Source organism: Bidens hawaiensis, unplaced genomic scaffold, assembly GCF_021521415.1.
Source record: "Bidens hawaiensis isolate Kalapana, Puna unplaced genomic scaffold, B.hawaiensis_p1.1 tig00018764_1, whole genome shotgun sequence".
In the NCBI taxonomy this organism is placed as follows: Eukaryota; Viridiplantae; Streptophyta; class Magnoliopsida; order Asterales; family Asteraceae; genus Bidens; species Bidens hawaiensis.
This window is the reverse complement of record NW_027492849.1, coordinates 399,821-415,640: the sequence shown is the minus strand read 5'-3', so window position 1 is coordinate 415,640 and position 15,820 is coordinate 399,821. Positions and strand designations below refer to the sequence as shown.

Below are 15,820 nucleotides of genomic sequence, written 5' to 3'. Positions count from 1 at the left end.
ATGCTTAAAACAATTGGAGGCATATAGAATGTAACTATGAGCACCGATAATAAAAATTTTGACACCGACTCTCATATCTAATAGACTTTCATTTCGATCGGTTCTTTACCCAATTAAAAGCGACTCTCATATCTAATAGACTTCCATTTCGATCGGTTCTTTACCCAATTAAAAGTGAGCAGTTTAATCTCGCCGTCAAATTTTTCAACCGTTTTTTTTAATCTCTTAAATGTCATCTCGTTCCTACTTTTCCACAATACCCAACGCGTGGTGTAAACCGTTGTCAGCCACTTTCTTTAGAAACTTATTCTCGAACATCAACTCCAGCCTTCCCTAACCGCAACAATAACTAAACAGGAAGGAAATTTTCATTTTCTTTGTAAAAAATCTAAACAATAATATTGACACGAACAAGGCTTCAATAAGCCAAAAGTAAAATAATATGGTAACTTGCTACATGTTTCTCCGATATAAGATTGCTAGATTAAGCATATTTATGCGGGCCAAATCTATCATAATAAAAAATTATACAAGTCAAGTTAATAGATACTGGAATACCAAAACTTAGTGACTCCAGTGTAAGAAATTCCTTAATTTAATTGATCGTTTCTTTCCGATTTTAACATGTTATATTATATTATATTATAAGTTTATTTCAAGCATAACACAAAAACAAAATCACTTGTATTGATTCAATGCCTTTAAACAAAAGAGAAAAAATAACAATCAAATGTGCAGAAACATGGTATTATTGTACTTGAGACAACAGAATTTTTGTTTTATAATTATTAATAATCTTTATAAATAGCTGTCTAATTAATATTGCATCATTTTGAGACTTGCAAAGTTGCAATTATATGTGTTGTGGTTTGGCCATATTAATTAGCTTAAAGGCTACTATATACTATCTTGTTTGATGTACATGTGACATGTTCATATATAAAATAATAATGGTTAATTACAATACAATTTTGTTTTCTATATTACTCTGTTTACTTATATAATTATTGATTAGTATGCTCCACCAGCACTAACTTTGTTTTTAAAGTATTTAAATTAACAAGTTATAGGTATATAATTTTGTGAATATAACAAGTAATAATGTGTTTCAAATTATACATGTTTTTATCACATAATATTCTTCACATTCAGCCTGATAATAGATCAAGCAACGTTCTTGAATCTTAAACGCGCGCAGTTGGGCTTTTCGCGGTTCAGACCATCCACGAAGTTTAAGGTTCAAGAACGTTGCTTGATATTATTAGGGTGAATCCACGAGGTTAGATTAGTACCAGTATTTGATAATTATACATAACTAGTTAACTACGCACGCAAAACTACATTTTTTTCATGCCTATATAGTACAAAACATGTATAGCCATGAACCGTGACAAAAAAAAAGTCAACTCCCGAGACGTGAATAAAAAGCCAAATCGATTTTGACTTTTAAAAAAATTAAAGAAATGCATATCAAAGTTTAGTCTCATTCTGTCTCAAATAAGCTTTATCCGCATTGTCAAGCCGATCTTGGAACATACCCCACTCCTTTTTGCACCGATCTTTTACCTATAGTTCGAAACAAAAGCAATCACGCATACTCGTTAATATAATGTTTTAACTTATTAACCGAAGTAACAAACTAACAATGCATGAAACATGCTTACCCCTTCTCTTAGCGCGTTCCCCTTCTCATTCTCGCCCTAAACCGATAAACATAATATCATTTCGAAAGCCAATATTATTTTACTATATTAACATTGATATAAATAATGACGTCTTACCTCGCCCCCGAGTGAAGGAATATGTTGATGCACAACCCACTGTGAATCAACCACGCCAATTTTTTCATGTGCAGGCTGCAAAACGAAACATGTTTTTTTTATTAATTTATATAATAATAAATAAAAAAAGTGAAAGTAATAATAAATAAAAAAATCACCTCTACACATCTTCTAAGTGCAAAATCCAAACCCCATCCATGCACCAAATCATTCTGCATATACATTACAAAGTGTATGTAATAATGTAATATGCACATGTATCATTTTAAGATGCAATATTGATTCTTGATAAGATGTTATTACCTGAATCATGTACCACGTGCACCGCCAAGCATAACGAGAGAAAACGGGAGCCATAATTTCCACAAATCTGTATATATGCAAAAACAGTGGATATAACAAAACTATTATTATTATTATTATTAATATTATTGAAGATAATAAAGAAATTATACGCTGCACATGGTGGCAGATGTGGATCACTGCACCATCCTGATTTCTCATCTGTAACCCTGTTGACCAAGTCAAATAGTTACTGTTAAGCAATTTGTATTTGACCTGTTACAAGTAAATGGGTCGATACTGGCACTTTAATGAAAACCATTGCATTTAGGCTGTAAACAAACCGAACGAACATGAACGCAGCATGTTCATGTTTGTTCGTTTAACTTTAACTGTGCTAACAATTGAAACACAAACTATTATGTGAATGGGGTTTTCTTGTTCGTGTTCATTAGCTAAAGTTCATTTATGTTCGTTCGTTAACAACATGAACGAACGAACGTACATAACTGAATTAAAACCAACTAAAAGTAAAAGTAAATAAATATATTAACAAACATAAACAAGCAAACGTAACCTAACAAACATAAACGAACGAAAATAAACGAATTTAAATGAGTGAACTTTCACGAACATAAATAAACAAACGAGATATGTGTTCATGTTTGTTTAACTAAATGAACATATATTTTGTTTCGTGTTCGTTTGTTTATTATGAACATAAACATAAAAAAGAGATTTTAACCTACTTGTGAACCTCTTTATCGCCTCTCCTTTTAGTCATTGCCCATGTTAAGCCCTCATTGGGTTCAAGTCCGGGTTGAGATATCTCCAAACGATGTTTCTTCACTAACTGCATATACTTGTCCCCATTAAAGTGCTCGACACCAAGATCTTCATCCCAAATAAATATGTAATCATAAGCTGCTACAATATCCGGATGCAAAAACCTCTTTGCATACCACCTACAAATAAAGTGATTTTTTAAAATAAAAAATAAACAATATAGTCAGCATAGTTAATATTAAACATGAATACATCATACATACCATTTGGTTTGTTTCCTTACGCTAACGTGGATAGCCTGCTTTGACCATTCATATTGATCCCATTCGGTTGTTCTACCATCATAGTGAAATAGCACGATTTGGAAATCATCCGAAAACTATTAATTATGAAACGGCGATACAGCATATACTCAAAACTCAGTATCTTCTGATTAACAAAAAATAATTAAAAAGAAATATGCAAATAAAGTTTAACCTTTTTTACTGCTGCATCAATATTATTCCTCTGATCCCATCCTACAGTGAAAGTTACCAAATACTTCGGTTTCTTCTTTAAATCCTGAAATTCCAAGAAAAAGATGTGTTGTATTGACATATAGAAGTTATCTAGGTTCCATATAGGTTGGTAAACAAACCAAACAAACAAATACGAATGAAGCATGTTCATGTTCATTTGTTTAACCTTAATCAAACAAACGACCGAACAAGAAAAATGGGGTTTTGTTGTTCGTGTTCGTGTTCGTGTTCGTTTTTGTTCGCTCGTTAACAGTATAAACGAATGGTTCTGATACGAACCCATCACACAAGAAGGGTCGGGTCAAAGTCAAAGCTATTTATTGGACCTAGTCAAAGTCGCTTAATTAGGGGAGTCAAGGGCTGAATTAGGGGAGTCAAAGTCAAGAGGCGTATTTAGTGGAGAAACTCCTTATGACCTTTTTAGTATAAATAAATCTAGGTCTCTTCTATTTCAAGGAGTCTAAGTTATTTAAAATATATCACGTTCTATTATAATTGTAATATGGAGACTAACCCTTCTCGAATTGGGTCTTTTATCTAAGTAATCGAATCTTTTGCTTGAGTCCAGATTCTAGACTCTATCAGGTTCACAGCGTATTAAATGACAGAACCGAACATTGATGAACATAACTGATCTAAAACTAGCTAAAAGTAATGTGAAGAACGACGTGTTGGGCCTAAAAAGTTATATAAAACTATACTAAGTTGTAATGGGCCAAAAGTATAAATGAATACATTAACGAATGAACATAAGTGAGCGTAAAAGAGCGAATTTAAATGAATAATCATAACCGGACGTTCACAAACATAAAAATTTTTATAAATGAACATGTGTACATGCCCGACTATTCGTTTGTTTATCAAATAAATGAACTTCGCGCCGAACGGTTCACAAACTGTTCACTGGACTTTCAGTTCGTTTATAGGCCTAGTTCCATACCTTAGAAGGTTCACCCCATAATCTTCTCAAATAAAAATCAGTCTCTGAAACTACAATTGCCGGAGGTAATGACTCCGCACCACGAGGATTTGTTTCAACATAAATCTGAGACCAAAAAACATATGTGTTGAACCTTATTAAATGAGATGCAATTTGGATAAATTCTTGTATAGAACAAAAAAATTAGGAAATAAATAAAAAGGTGATAAAACAAACCTCAGGTGGTTCAGGTGTATTAGATGAACCAAGTTTATCAGGGAGGCTGCGTTCAGGAGGTTTCGATTGATGATCCGCATGGATTGGTGGATCAGATGAACGGATGCTGCTTGGATGTAAGATATAATAGTTGACCTAATAGATGATGATAATGCTGATGATGATAATGATGATTTTTCAAGATAAGCATACTGGATTTGCTAATACGGTAATTACCTTTGTAAAAGAAAGGTACGGGAAAGATACACCAATAAAGTATCCTAAGATCATTCCCAAGATTGCAGTTAAAACAATTCTCCCATGATCATTTGACTTCTTAAAAAAACCACTGGATTGAAAAGAACATATAGTAACCATGTTTCAGTTACAACTTAAAACCAGGTAAACAAACATACAAGAACTGAGCCAAGTTAGAGCAAAATTATATCACTAACCTTCTATACATGCTTTTCATTGATCCAAATGTACCCAACTTTGAATCTCAAGCACTAAGTCAAACCAATTATGTGTGCAGTATTACAGAGCATATGACGAGCATAAAACTCGTCTTACCACAGTAGAATACACCTGAAAATGCAGGGCAAGTTAAAGGTGGACGTTAAAAATGACATGATGTTCATATAACAACATTGAGATAAGAAAGTAGACATCAGAAAACTCACCACATAACACTAGATGGACTCATACTTAATGCACATGACAAATCTAGTAAACTTGCAATATATAGAAATCACACATTAACATTAAAACCACATTTCAGCGAAAAATAGTCAAGAGAAAATCTGGAGGAAAAAAAGCAGCCTACAGATTCCTTTTTTATGACAAATCTAGTAAACGCAATGTTTAATCTAGAACTTTTCTATGTAGTGCATCAAATTTCTTGCAAATAATCACTGACAATGACATTTTACAGTTGACATTTAACCATTTGAAGTCAAAATGAAGATTCGCCTTTTGAATTGAAACAGTTTCCTTCATTGTAATACTCTAACTGAACCCGAAGTATGAACATCTTGCTCAAAACTTTAGACACCAAGAGCGCCATGTTATCAATTTGACATGCATAATTTCCACATTTCACAGCTAAACATGGTTTGATAATTGGTTACCTGTTTACAAAATGCCCTACAACATGACAAACTAGAGAGTATCACTAACAAAACTTAGAAATTGTCTTACTTCTAAATGACGGTTTAACATCCTATAACAAAAATCATGGTAATTTTCTTGAGATTTACCATCTAGCATTTACAAAAGCCAAAACTCATTATGTTAGTGAGCATTTTAAAAAACAACACCGTCTTTGATCCTTTGAAAATTTGGCAATTACACGCAACGGAAGCCGTTTCGATTAGCATTAACTTACAATCCCAATAGGAAAGACTTTTTACTATGTCTGTGTGTACATACATATGTATAGGTAGATGTTCAAACGAGAAACAAAAAAATATTTAGAACTACGAGAACCGCATAATGCATTTGTACCTTTTGCTTTAAGTGTTATATAGAAGGCGGTTACATGATCATCACCTACCCAGTATCTCATTAAATTGCACCAAGTACAAGTTCTTTATTCAGTTTAGGAGTGTGCAAGAAACCGAAAAAACCAATCCGAAACCGAAAAATCCAAACCGAAAAAACTGAACCGAAACAAAAACCGACGGTTTGGTTTTATGTCTTTGTAAAAAACCGCACGAACGGTTCGGTTTTGGTTTTGCATGTAAAAAAACCGAAAAAACCGAACCGGATTCCTAAATTTTTGTGTTTTTTATATTTTATATTAAGTAATTTATAAGAATTTAATAAAATGTAACTCCAATATTTTTGATCAAATGTATAATAATCTATCATTTTACAATTAACAAAACTATTTATACCTAAATTCATTATATTTTGTCAAATTTTTTTCAGCCTAAAATTTCAAGCTCAAATGGCAAAAAACCGTAAAAACCGAAACCGAACGGTTTCAAAAACTCCAAAAACCGAAGTTTTGGTTTTCGGTTTGGTTTTAGCCAAAAACCGCACCGAACCTCACCACGCACACCAGTTCTCGATAAAATGTGTCCCGGTAGTACATATAAGAAGCTTAATTATTAAATTCAAACTTGAACAAACAGTAATATGATATGATATGATATAATATAAACACAAATCCAACAATCAGATTGTTCACACACAGCTCAAATCAGCTACTCATTACACATTAACATTACTTAATAAACCTTCATTATTATTACACACAGCAAAACCTACAGTCAATCAGTCAAATACGATAACGGAAACAATCATATTATTATTATTATTATTATTATTATTATTATTATTATATAAACAAACATTATCAACGGATGACGTAAGGCGATCGTAACAATGAAATTGACAATAATAATAATATGTATGTATGTATGTATGTATGTAAAATGTAACGGAAACACAGCATTGTACACAATATTAATGACTGATTATAATGAGATTATACATATAGTTACAGAGAATTAGGGTTTTACAGTTTACGAGTGTGAAGAGAATTAGGAAGAAAGATTGAAGCTTTCGTCTTCTTCTTCGGAGAGATCGTTTCGAAAGCTATTTTTTTAGTTTTTATAAGTGCGGGCATATTATTATTATTATTATTATTATTATTATTATTATTATTATTATTATTATTATTATTATTATTATTATTATCTTTTAATTTAGAATAAGTGTAGTGCAAGTTTGGTCCTTGAATTATTATAAAGTAAAACTTAGTTCGAATATTTGTGTGAGAGTTGCACGAATATTGATTAATCCTGGTCGAGTGGTCGATATTCACGGTTGGTATTTAACTCCTAACGTTAACTTCCATCGTCTTTGATTATGAGGTACACTGATCGAAGGTGGTGAAGTTTATGTTTAATTTAGAGATGTATGAGGGTTTCACGTTTAGTCCTAATGTTAATCATAATTAATTTTTAAAGATTCTAAAGAAAAACTAATGTAGTGTGAGGGTATGTGTGTTTTCAAATTTGGAACTCCAACTAAATACTCTTTTAAACTCCAAAACTCGTAAACTTCGAATTCATCACATTCAGTTACAAACATTATCGAATAGCACCTTTTGATGAGATATATGAACAAGAAGCTTTGATAAAACTGGTGTTTTCTGAATTATATGAAGCCAGTAAACAAACATCTAATCCATGGATATTTGAACCCGAGTCTCCAGGAAAAAGCAGAGTATTTGATGGAAGAACGGCAGATGAATATTTTTGCTTCTCGCTTCGGGCAATTAGCAATCATTTTTATGTGGACTTATGGAAATCTCTTTCATGTAGCTTGGCAAGGAAATTTTGAGTCTTTGAAGTTTGAACGTACGACAACGGGTTTTGGAGACAGCGTTCTACCGAACTGAACTAAGAGTGCTTTCTTATCATAAAAGAGAATACTTGTAAAGAAAAAAGAAAAGAATTGGCCCCAAGCCCCCAATACATCATCTATGCATACTATATAGTGTCATAAGAACGAAAGATTCTGTATGATATGTCCATTGTGAGTTGATCTTAAAAAATACCTCATTACTGCTCAAAAGAGAAGTAATAGATAGAGATGAAAGGATTTGAACCCGTGACATTTTGTACCCAATACAAACGCGCTACCAACTTGCGCTACATCCCTTCCAGTGGTCTGTGGTGTCATTTTAGAGAATTCCAGTCTTGTTTCGGCATCGTTACCTCCTCTATTAAAATCCAGAATTTTTCTTTTCATTTCGTCTTTGTGGTCTCATTTAATATATAATAATAGCAAAAGTGAACTATTGTAAAATCTAAGGTGATGAAGTCGACATTATGAATTTTGGTTTTAGAAAGAGTACTTTGTTAAGGTTTTAAATTAAAGACTTAATTACCACGTAACATCACCTTCCAGTAAAATTAGCTGAGATTAATAACAGAGACTAAATGTGCAACCTTCTCACAAACTATGGACCAACTTACCAATTTTAAAAACCTAAGAACCAAACTTGCAGAATGGTCAAATCACAATGACCATTTGTGTAATTTTCTTTTTAAAATATTATCCTTGCATTTGGTTATGTTTTCTCAAGATGTTAAAATGACTATTCCAGATAAATATACACTCTTTATTATGTAATGTACAAGTTAAAGACTGAAGTATGGTCTGGTTGAAGTAGATTTTGGGTCTGGAATAGAGGCTGGCCTTCATTGGCCAGGTGTCCACATAGTATCCCTCCTTTGCTTTGATCCCCATCTTTTTCTTCTTTTTAAAACTTTTGCTTTTTAGGTTTTATATATTCCATAGCAACATAAATAAATACACTTTTGAGGTTTTAAAAAATATGTAAAAATGGTTGTGTTACATGCTTATTGGATTGTAATCTATGCTTGTTGACAATTGACATGTGTGTAGCGTTTATTTTATGATCCTTGACACCAGATATGACTTTTGATTGAAGTTCGATAAAGATATATATACCATGTCGATTATAATGTACCTTTATAGAAGAAATTCTTAGTGAATCTAATGCTTGTAGGCCATGATTATGCTTATGTGATTTGCGTGTGTAATTCTTACATCAATAATGTTGTAAGGTATGTGTAGGTAGAGGTGCATAAATCGGGTATTTTTGGAACCGAGTCAGGTAGGAACCGGTTCTGGTTTTGATCGGTTTTGGCGGGTCCAGTTCCGGGTACAAGTCTGGAGAGAAACCCAATACCTGTTGTATGGTCAACAAAAGTCAAAACCGAGTCGGGCAGGAACCAGTTCCGGGTATAGTTGGGTATTTGACATGGTTTTTTTGGGTTTCGGGTAGGGTCGAGACTGGTTTTGATCGATTCTGACGGGTCCAGTTATGGGTACACGTCTGAAGAGAAACCCAATATCAGGTCGTATCCGTGAGTCAAGGACGGGTAGGAACCGGTTCTTGTTCGGGTACGCGCGGGTCGGGTCTGGAACCAGGTATTTTGTGCACTTCTATGTGTAGGTAGTATAAGTTGGCAGCTATGAAAAAAGAATAGTACTAAATACCCGACCAACCCCTATATACACACACAAAAATTACCATTTTTGTGAGAAAATTTTCTTAATCCGTCATGGTTGCATAATGCATATGATATGACTTATACATGTGTTATGTGTAAAACATATGATATAACCAAAATTGTTCATATCTTTAAGGAGAAATGAATAATATATCACTTTTACTGTTTAAATAATTTGTTTGTATTAGAAGTTTTCATAATATAAAGTCTCATGCATCTCATCACCAATCCATTTTGGGCTATTTGTGTATGGAATTACGCTAAAGCAATAAACCCTGCCAGAATAGTAGTACACCCACTATTGGTTAAATAAATATTGTCCATTAGCAATGGAATAACAAGCATCAATAATTTACTATTTTTTGTTGTATAAACTAAGTTAAAAATTAGGAAAACAAAATTAAGCTTTTCTGTTCATTAATAAATTTATTTAGTGCTAGATTAAAATAATAGTTCCATCCGGACCGAAAAAAGAATAGGTTTAGAAAACTCATAAGCCGAAATTTTGGTTTTTGGTTCAATTTAAATAAAAACTAACCCAGACCGACCTGATCCATACACACCCTATTTAACACGTGTGTTGTATGCACTCGTAATACATGGTGGATATATAATATAGATATGATACATGTGAACTGATTATACACCTTGATATGTAGGATCAAGCTTAGATCGGAATCTATTAACTTTAATAGGGTTGAAAGTAAATAGTGAATTGGGATCAAAGAATCTCAAGGAATATATAAATTTTACTTATTAAGTAAATGAGAAAAAACTAAATATGTGGAGATTTAATGTCTCATATGCAAAAGGGAGAAGGTGGCCCATTTGATAATTTACATAGATTAAGACATGATTATATATTTACAGGCCCAGCCCAATGAGAGGCGAGGGGCGTGACGGGCCCGCTCTCGAGAGAGACTCACAATTGTTAAAAGAAATGTTTCGGTTTTATATATAATTTTGTTTTAAATAAAAGCTTACAAAATAATTTACTGGTTTAATAAAATGAGTACTAGACTATGGAATCAAAAGTTATTGGTTCAATTTTAATACTTGTGTTCTTTTTTTATTTTATTACTATTATAAGAAAAAAAACTTTTCTTTTTGCTTTATACGAGTCATTTTAATAATTTGTTTATTATTATTATTATTATTATTTTGTTTTGATCCAGTTTAGGCTTTTGAAAGTCAATCATATTGATAAAGTTGTCTATCACATAATTAGAACACAATTTGAGGGCCACATTTTTTACTCGTCCGAGACCCCAAAATTTTAAGAGATTCTCGAAGACGGAATTGCATATTTCCATGCATATGTTTGTGATTTGAATGTAGATTGTTTTACTTCATACATGGTTACTTGTATAGAATATGATGTATTTATACTAGATCAATAGTATGTGCTAAAGGTTCAAAGTTTCATGAACCGACCCAAACCGACAAACGTTAAAACCAGACCGTTTGGATCGCAAACCAGCCAACTTCGTGACTTATTGTAGTTTAGACACTGCGGTCGGTTTCAACGGTTTGTAAACACTAAACATCATACCTTATACATAATCTAGAACTTTACAATATCAAATATTAAGGTTTCTAAAACAAAACATAAACCATAGAAATTAAATTCTTAATTAAATTCTTGAAAATACAACTTTTGCATCTTATAGAAAATATCTTGATGCTATATGGTAATTTTTTTATCCTAGTGAAATTACAAAACTACCCCACAAAATCATGAATCAACTGACCACCAAAATGCTGTCCAAACTGATGCTCATGTTGTTGCAACTGTTGCACATGTTCCGCGTTCTGCCACAACCCCAACGTAAGCGAAACGGGCCCCACCTCACTCGCCTCAAACGCGGTTCGTGGGTAAGGCATCATGTTTGTATAGGACCGGTCCATGGTGGCTTGAGCGATCCGTTTCTCGTGGTCCCATAGTTGCTCGTTTGGTTCATTTTGACTATTGATCATGGTTAAGGCTCCGGAAGTCCTTGAACACTCGGGTTGTTGCTTGTTTGTCATTGAGCTCATGACCACGCGGCTCGTGTCTTGACCATCGGTTAGAGGCTTGTTTGAACTCGAGTCTGCTAAGCCTTTTGTTTCAAGGGTATGGATCTCTTCAACCATCGGCTTCCATATGCGCACACGAGCATTTATGAACCAGTTTGAAACCTATGTTAACAACCATTAAAAGTATTTTATATATACCACAATTTTTTGCTTTTTGAACTCGACCATATATTTTTTTTAGAACGACAGCTATATTAATACTTGTTGAGAGAGTGAACTCTAAATATAAGACAAAAAAAATATTTCTTTTATGTTTAAAAATATTATCTTATATGTGAGACAAAAAAATTATATTATTTTGAAAGAATCTAGTTTTTAATAATATATATATATTATATATATATATATATATATATTATAAAAATCTGAAATCTAGTTTTTTATATTGACATTATATGTATTATTAATTACTTAAAATGTAAAAACTATGTGAATCTAGTTTTTAATAAAATATATATTTTATTATAAATATCTGAAATCTAGTTTTTTTAATTGACATTCTATATATTATTAATTACTTAAAATGTAAAATCTATGCATTTGGATTGTTTTAAAAAGCTATAAACTATTTGTTAAAAAAAAAAAAACTCTATGATGAATGAATTATTGAAAAAAAATTATAAAAGAAAACTAATAAGTTATGTTTAGTTTGTCCAATCTAGTTTTTTTAATGACATTCTATATATTATTAATTATTTAAAATCTAAAAACTGTGTATTTGGATTGTTTTAAAAAGCTAGAAATTATTTGTTAAAAAAATTAAATTTATAATAAATGAATTATTGAAAAAAAATTATAAAAGAAAATTAATAAGTTATGTTTAGTTTGTCCCTCAACAAGAAAACCATTTGCAAACACATTTGCATTTGCTAAACCACCTAAACATAAAAAAAAAAGAAAAAAAGTTATATATTTGTTGCATATTAAACCAAGTTCTAACCTGATTTCGGGTCAATCCGGTTTGGGTTGCCAACATATGCTTGTCTGCATCCGAAGGATACCTAGACAAAATATAAGTTAAAAAATATAATATCATACTGTTGAAAATACATGATAATATACATAGAGAAAGCATAGAGCGTTACGGGTGAAGAAAATGGTCAAACAACCAAGCTTTCAAAACCGAGACGGCGCGTTCAGGAAGGCCACGTTGAGGCCGCCACACCGGATGTTGGATTCCATCACTAGATTTCCCATGTCTTTGAAACCCATGTTCCATAAACCTCAACGAGTCGGTAGTATTATTATTATTAGCATCAAAAGTTCTACTTAGAGAACACAAATCTTCAAAGGTTTTCTTCATTTGCACAAGTTGTTCCGAAATGGCATTCTTGACAAACTGAAAGTGTCGTGAAACCGACTTCAAAGCTAAAGAAACGTAAGGTGTCGCTGAAGTAAGTCCCGCAACTGTTTCAAAAGACGAAACCACCATTTGCATCTGTTGATGATACTGTTTGTATCTTTTGCATACCTTTTTGATACATAAAAAAATTTCATCTAAAGTTCTAAACATGAGTATCAAATTATTACAAAACCGTCACTAACGAAAGTTCTAGTGACACTTTAATCGTGTCGACTTTTTCGTAACAAAAAGTTTGATGGGATGGAAAACATAGCATGTGAAATCTCAATTATGTTGTGATTAAGGACTTATAAAGTGAACATATTGTGGGGTAACTACAGTTTAAAGTAGGTTTAATTCACCTTTTTATATAATCCATGCATCTTGTTAGATTTTAGACCATCCAAAAATTCTTCTTTTAAATATTAAAAGCGCGGGTTCGTTACGTTGAGGTTATTTCAAATTGGTATTGTAGTCTTTGTACAAATATGCTGCAACTATCTCATGACTATGGACCATTTGCAAACACATGTCAAAGATAATTGTTTACAAGTTACAACAAAAGTTATGACCAACAATCACCCTAATTGCATATATTAGTATATATAATATTTTGTACTAATTACTTTCCAAATATTTGATCTGCATTTACAAATATAAATAACCCAAAAATTTGAAATACCTAAATGTATACGTTCGCAAAAAAAAAAGAATATAAATAACACAAAATTGCGAAATACCTAAATGTATGTATGGAATCACAAAAGATTATAAAGAATGTCAAAGAAACCGCTTAAAACAAGTTTACCAATAACCTTCAATGGGGGTATTATGCTTTAGAGTTTGGATCAAATACAAATGACTTTTATTGTTAAAGGGGTACAAATAACCATAGTAATTATTATTACACTTTATTATTTTTTATAACATAATTACTCTAGTTATTTGTATGTTTAGTATTTTAATTTTATTTGTACAGGATCAAACCCATGTTTTCATACATATAAATCATGCGTTTTGTTTCGATAAAACTTATCATTAGAGTAAAATAATCAGTTTTTGATTATTAGTTTGAAGGTAGCTTATTCAAAGTGATTACCCATAATCATATAATCAAACCCTAACACCTTTTAAACCAATAACTAAAGGTTAATCATTAACCACAAAAGTTTAATATATAAGTCTAGATTAATACCTCTTCTTGCATGTATATTAACCTGGCCTTCTTTTGATGAAACTCTGGCAAATACGAATCCGAAAACGAGCTACTCCGGCCAGCAACATCTTCATTTGTACCCAACTCCCCCGAAACCCGACTCATTTCGACTTCAAGAATCTTGTGTGTGTTGTCACAAGCTTGATCAACCAACTCATGACCCCCAACATCACAACTCCCACTCAACAACTCTTGTGCGGGCGCCAAATACTTCGAGTTCTTAAGAATCGTAGCGTATCCGTAAACGGCCCAAGTGGGCCCATCGCCCGATGAGCAAAAGAAGCCATACCCATCAACTGTTTCGGGTCCAAACTCGTTACTTGCTCAACTTTCAACGTTTTTGGACCCGAATGTAGGTTCAAATTAGACGAAACTGGCGATAACGATAAAGACAACCCTTGTGTAACATAATCATTATTCCTGTTCACAAACCCTAATTGATTAAACTCCAAAAGATTGTTCCTTTGATGAACACGCGCCACGCCCGTGGCGTTGGTCACAACTTCTTGAAGCCCATTTTGGTAATATGGTGAACAAATCTTGTGTTCATTAATATTTTGTAACTCTTGAATGTTGTAACTTTGTTCCATATTCATCATACCAACACTCCAACTATTATTATTATTACTATTACTATTATTATTATTACCACCAGAACAAGATTCTTGATCTATAAAAGTATGGTGAGGATGTAACATTGCATTAATGGAATTAAGCATTTCTGGAGATAATGCATTCGGGTCATATGAAACGGGTCGTGGGACATCAAACTGTGAGTCTTGTGACAAATGTTGGTGCTTCGGGTCATCCGAACTTTGCTGAAATCGCAGTTTATGTCGCCGTAGCTTCTGTGCTACATGTGATTCCATTCTCAAACTGTTCATGTCCATTGAATTCACAGTATCATACAGATCAACAATTGTAAAGTTTCCTGCATAATAAATAAAAAAAAGAAAAAAAAAGCTTAAAATATGAAATTTGGCATTTGAAAACTAGAGGTGCGCAAACTCGGTTCGGTTACAAGGACTCTTAACCATAACCATAACCATAACCATAACCGACTGGTCCGTTAGCCATAGGTTAATTGTTTAATGTATTTTTTTTGTTCTAGTTGAAAACGGTTCAGTTACGGTGTTCTAAGCTCATTATTTAATTATAAAGTTTCAAAGTTGAAATATGTCAGTTCCAACCTCTGATAACAGTGTTCCAAGCTACGCTATAGACAATTCGGGCATAAATTTAAATTTTCGAAGCCAGAATATCGAAAGGTGTAAAAGATGGAAATAAATCTATAAAATTTAATAAAAGTATAAAACACAAGCATAAAAGGTTCGATTTGGTTTCGGTTAACGAAGACACTCACCATGATAATAACCATGATCAATGGTCAAAATAATTGTCCATTGTATAATTTTATTTTTTTTATAAATTTTCTTTTATTCTAGTTTAAAATGGTTCGGTTACCGTGTTCTAAGTTTGTTTCAAAGTTTTATAAAATGGAAATAAATAAAATTTTGTAAAACACAAAAATATACGTGGTTCCAAACTTGGTTACGGTGTTCCAAACTATGTTATAAACAAATACGGCATAAATTTAAATGTTCGAAGCTGAAATACCAAGATATAA

At 32.4% G+C, this 15,820-nt stretch overlaps 1 protein-coding gene and 1 pseudogene across 2 annotated transcripts; both read right to left on the bottom strand.

Annotated features, from left to right (window-relative positions):
• Window positions 1-1,269: 1,269 nt before the first annotated feature.
• Window positions 1,270-5,291, bottom strand: LOC143556957 (uncharacterized). The gene is made up of 13 exons (XM_077046155.1): window positions 4,958-5,291; window positions 4,740-4,851; window positions 4,524-4,658; window positions 4,308-4,412; window positions 3,327-3,410; window positions 3,113-3,228; window positions 2,813-3,028; window positions 2,237-2,293; window positions 2,085-2,151; window positions 1,940-1,993; window positions 1,782-1,856; window positions 1,665-1,700; window positions 1,270-1,566 (listed from the first exon to the last, which is right to left on the bottom strand). Exons 1-13 carry the CDS (start codon window positions 4,975-4,977, stop codon window positions 1,471-1,473), a joined length of 1,173 nt encoding a protein of 390 aa, XP_076902270.1. The 5' UTR covers window positions 4,978-5,291; the 3' UTR covers window positions 1,270-1,470.
• Window positions 5,292-11,116: 5,825 nt separating this feature from the next.
• On the bottom strand, window positions 11,117-15,083 carry LOC143556956 (BEL1-like homeodomain protein 8; annotated as a pseudogene). Its single transcript, XR_013139474.1, has 4 exons — window positions 14,173-15,083; window positions 12,721-13,106; window positions 12,576-12,636; window positions 11,117-11,737 (listed from the first exon to the last, which is right to left on the bottom strand). The product of XR_013139474.1 is annotated as a BEL1-like homeodomain protein 8 (transcript).
• Between the last annotated feature and the right edge of the window lie 737 nt (window positions 15,084-15,820).

What these genes read in the sequence shown, in the direction of transcription:
- LOC143556957 (XM_077046155.1), bottom strand. Translation starts at nt 4,977, where the DNA reads ATGAAAAGCATGTATAGAAG. An exon ending in TTGATGCAGCAGTAAAAAAG is followed by an intron (nt 3,229 to 3,326) that starts GTTAAACTTTAT and finishes CATAATTAATAG; the next exon opens with TTTTCGGATGATTTCCAAAT. An exon ending in GGCGATAAAGAGGTTCACAA is followed by an intron (nt 2,294 to 2,812) that starts GTAGGTTAAAAT and finishes CTTGGTCAACAG; the next exon opens with GGTTACAGATGAGAAATCAG.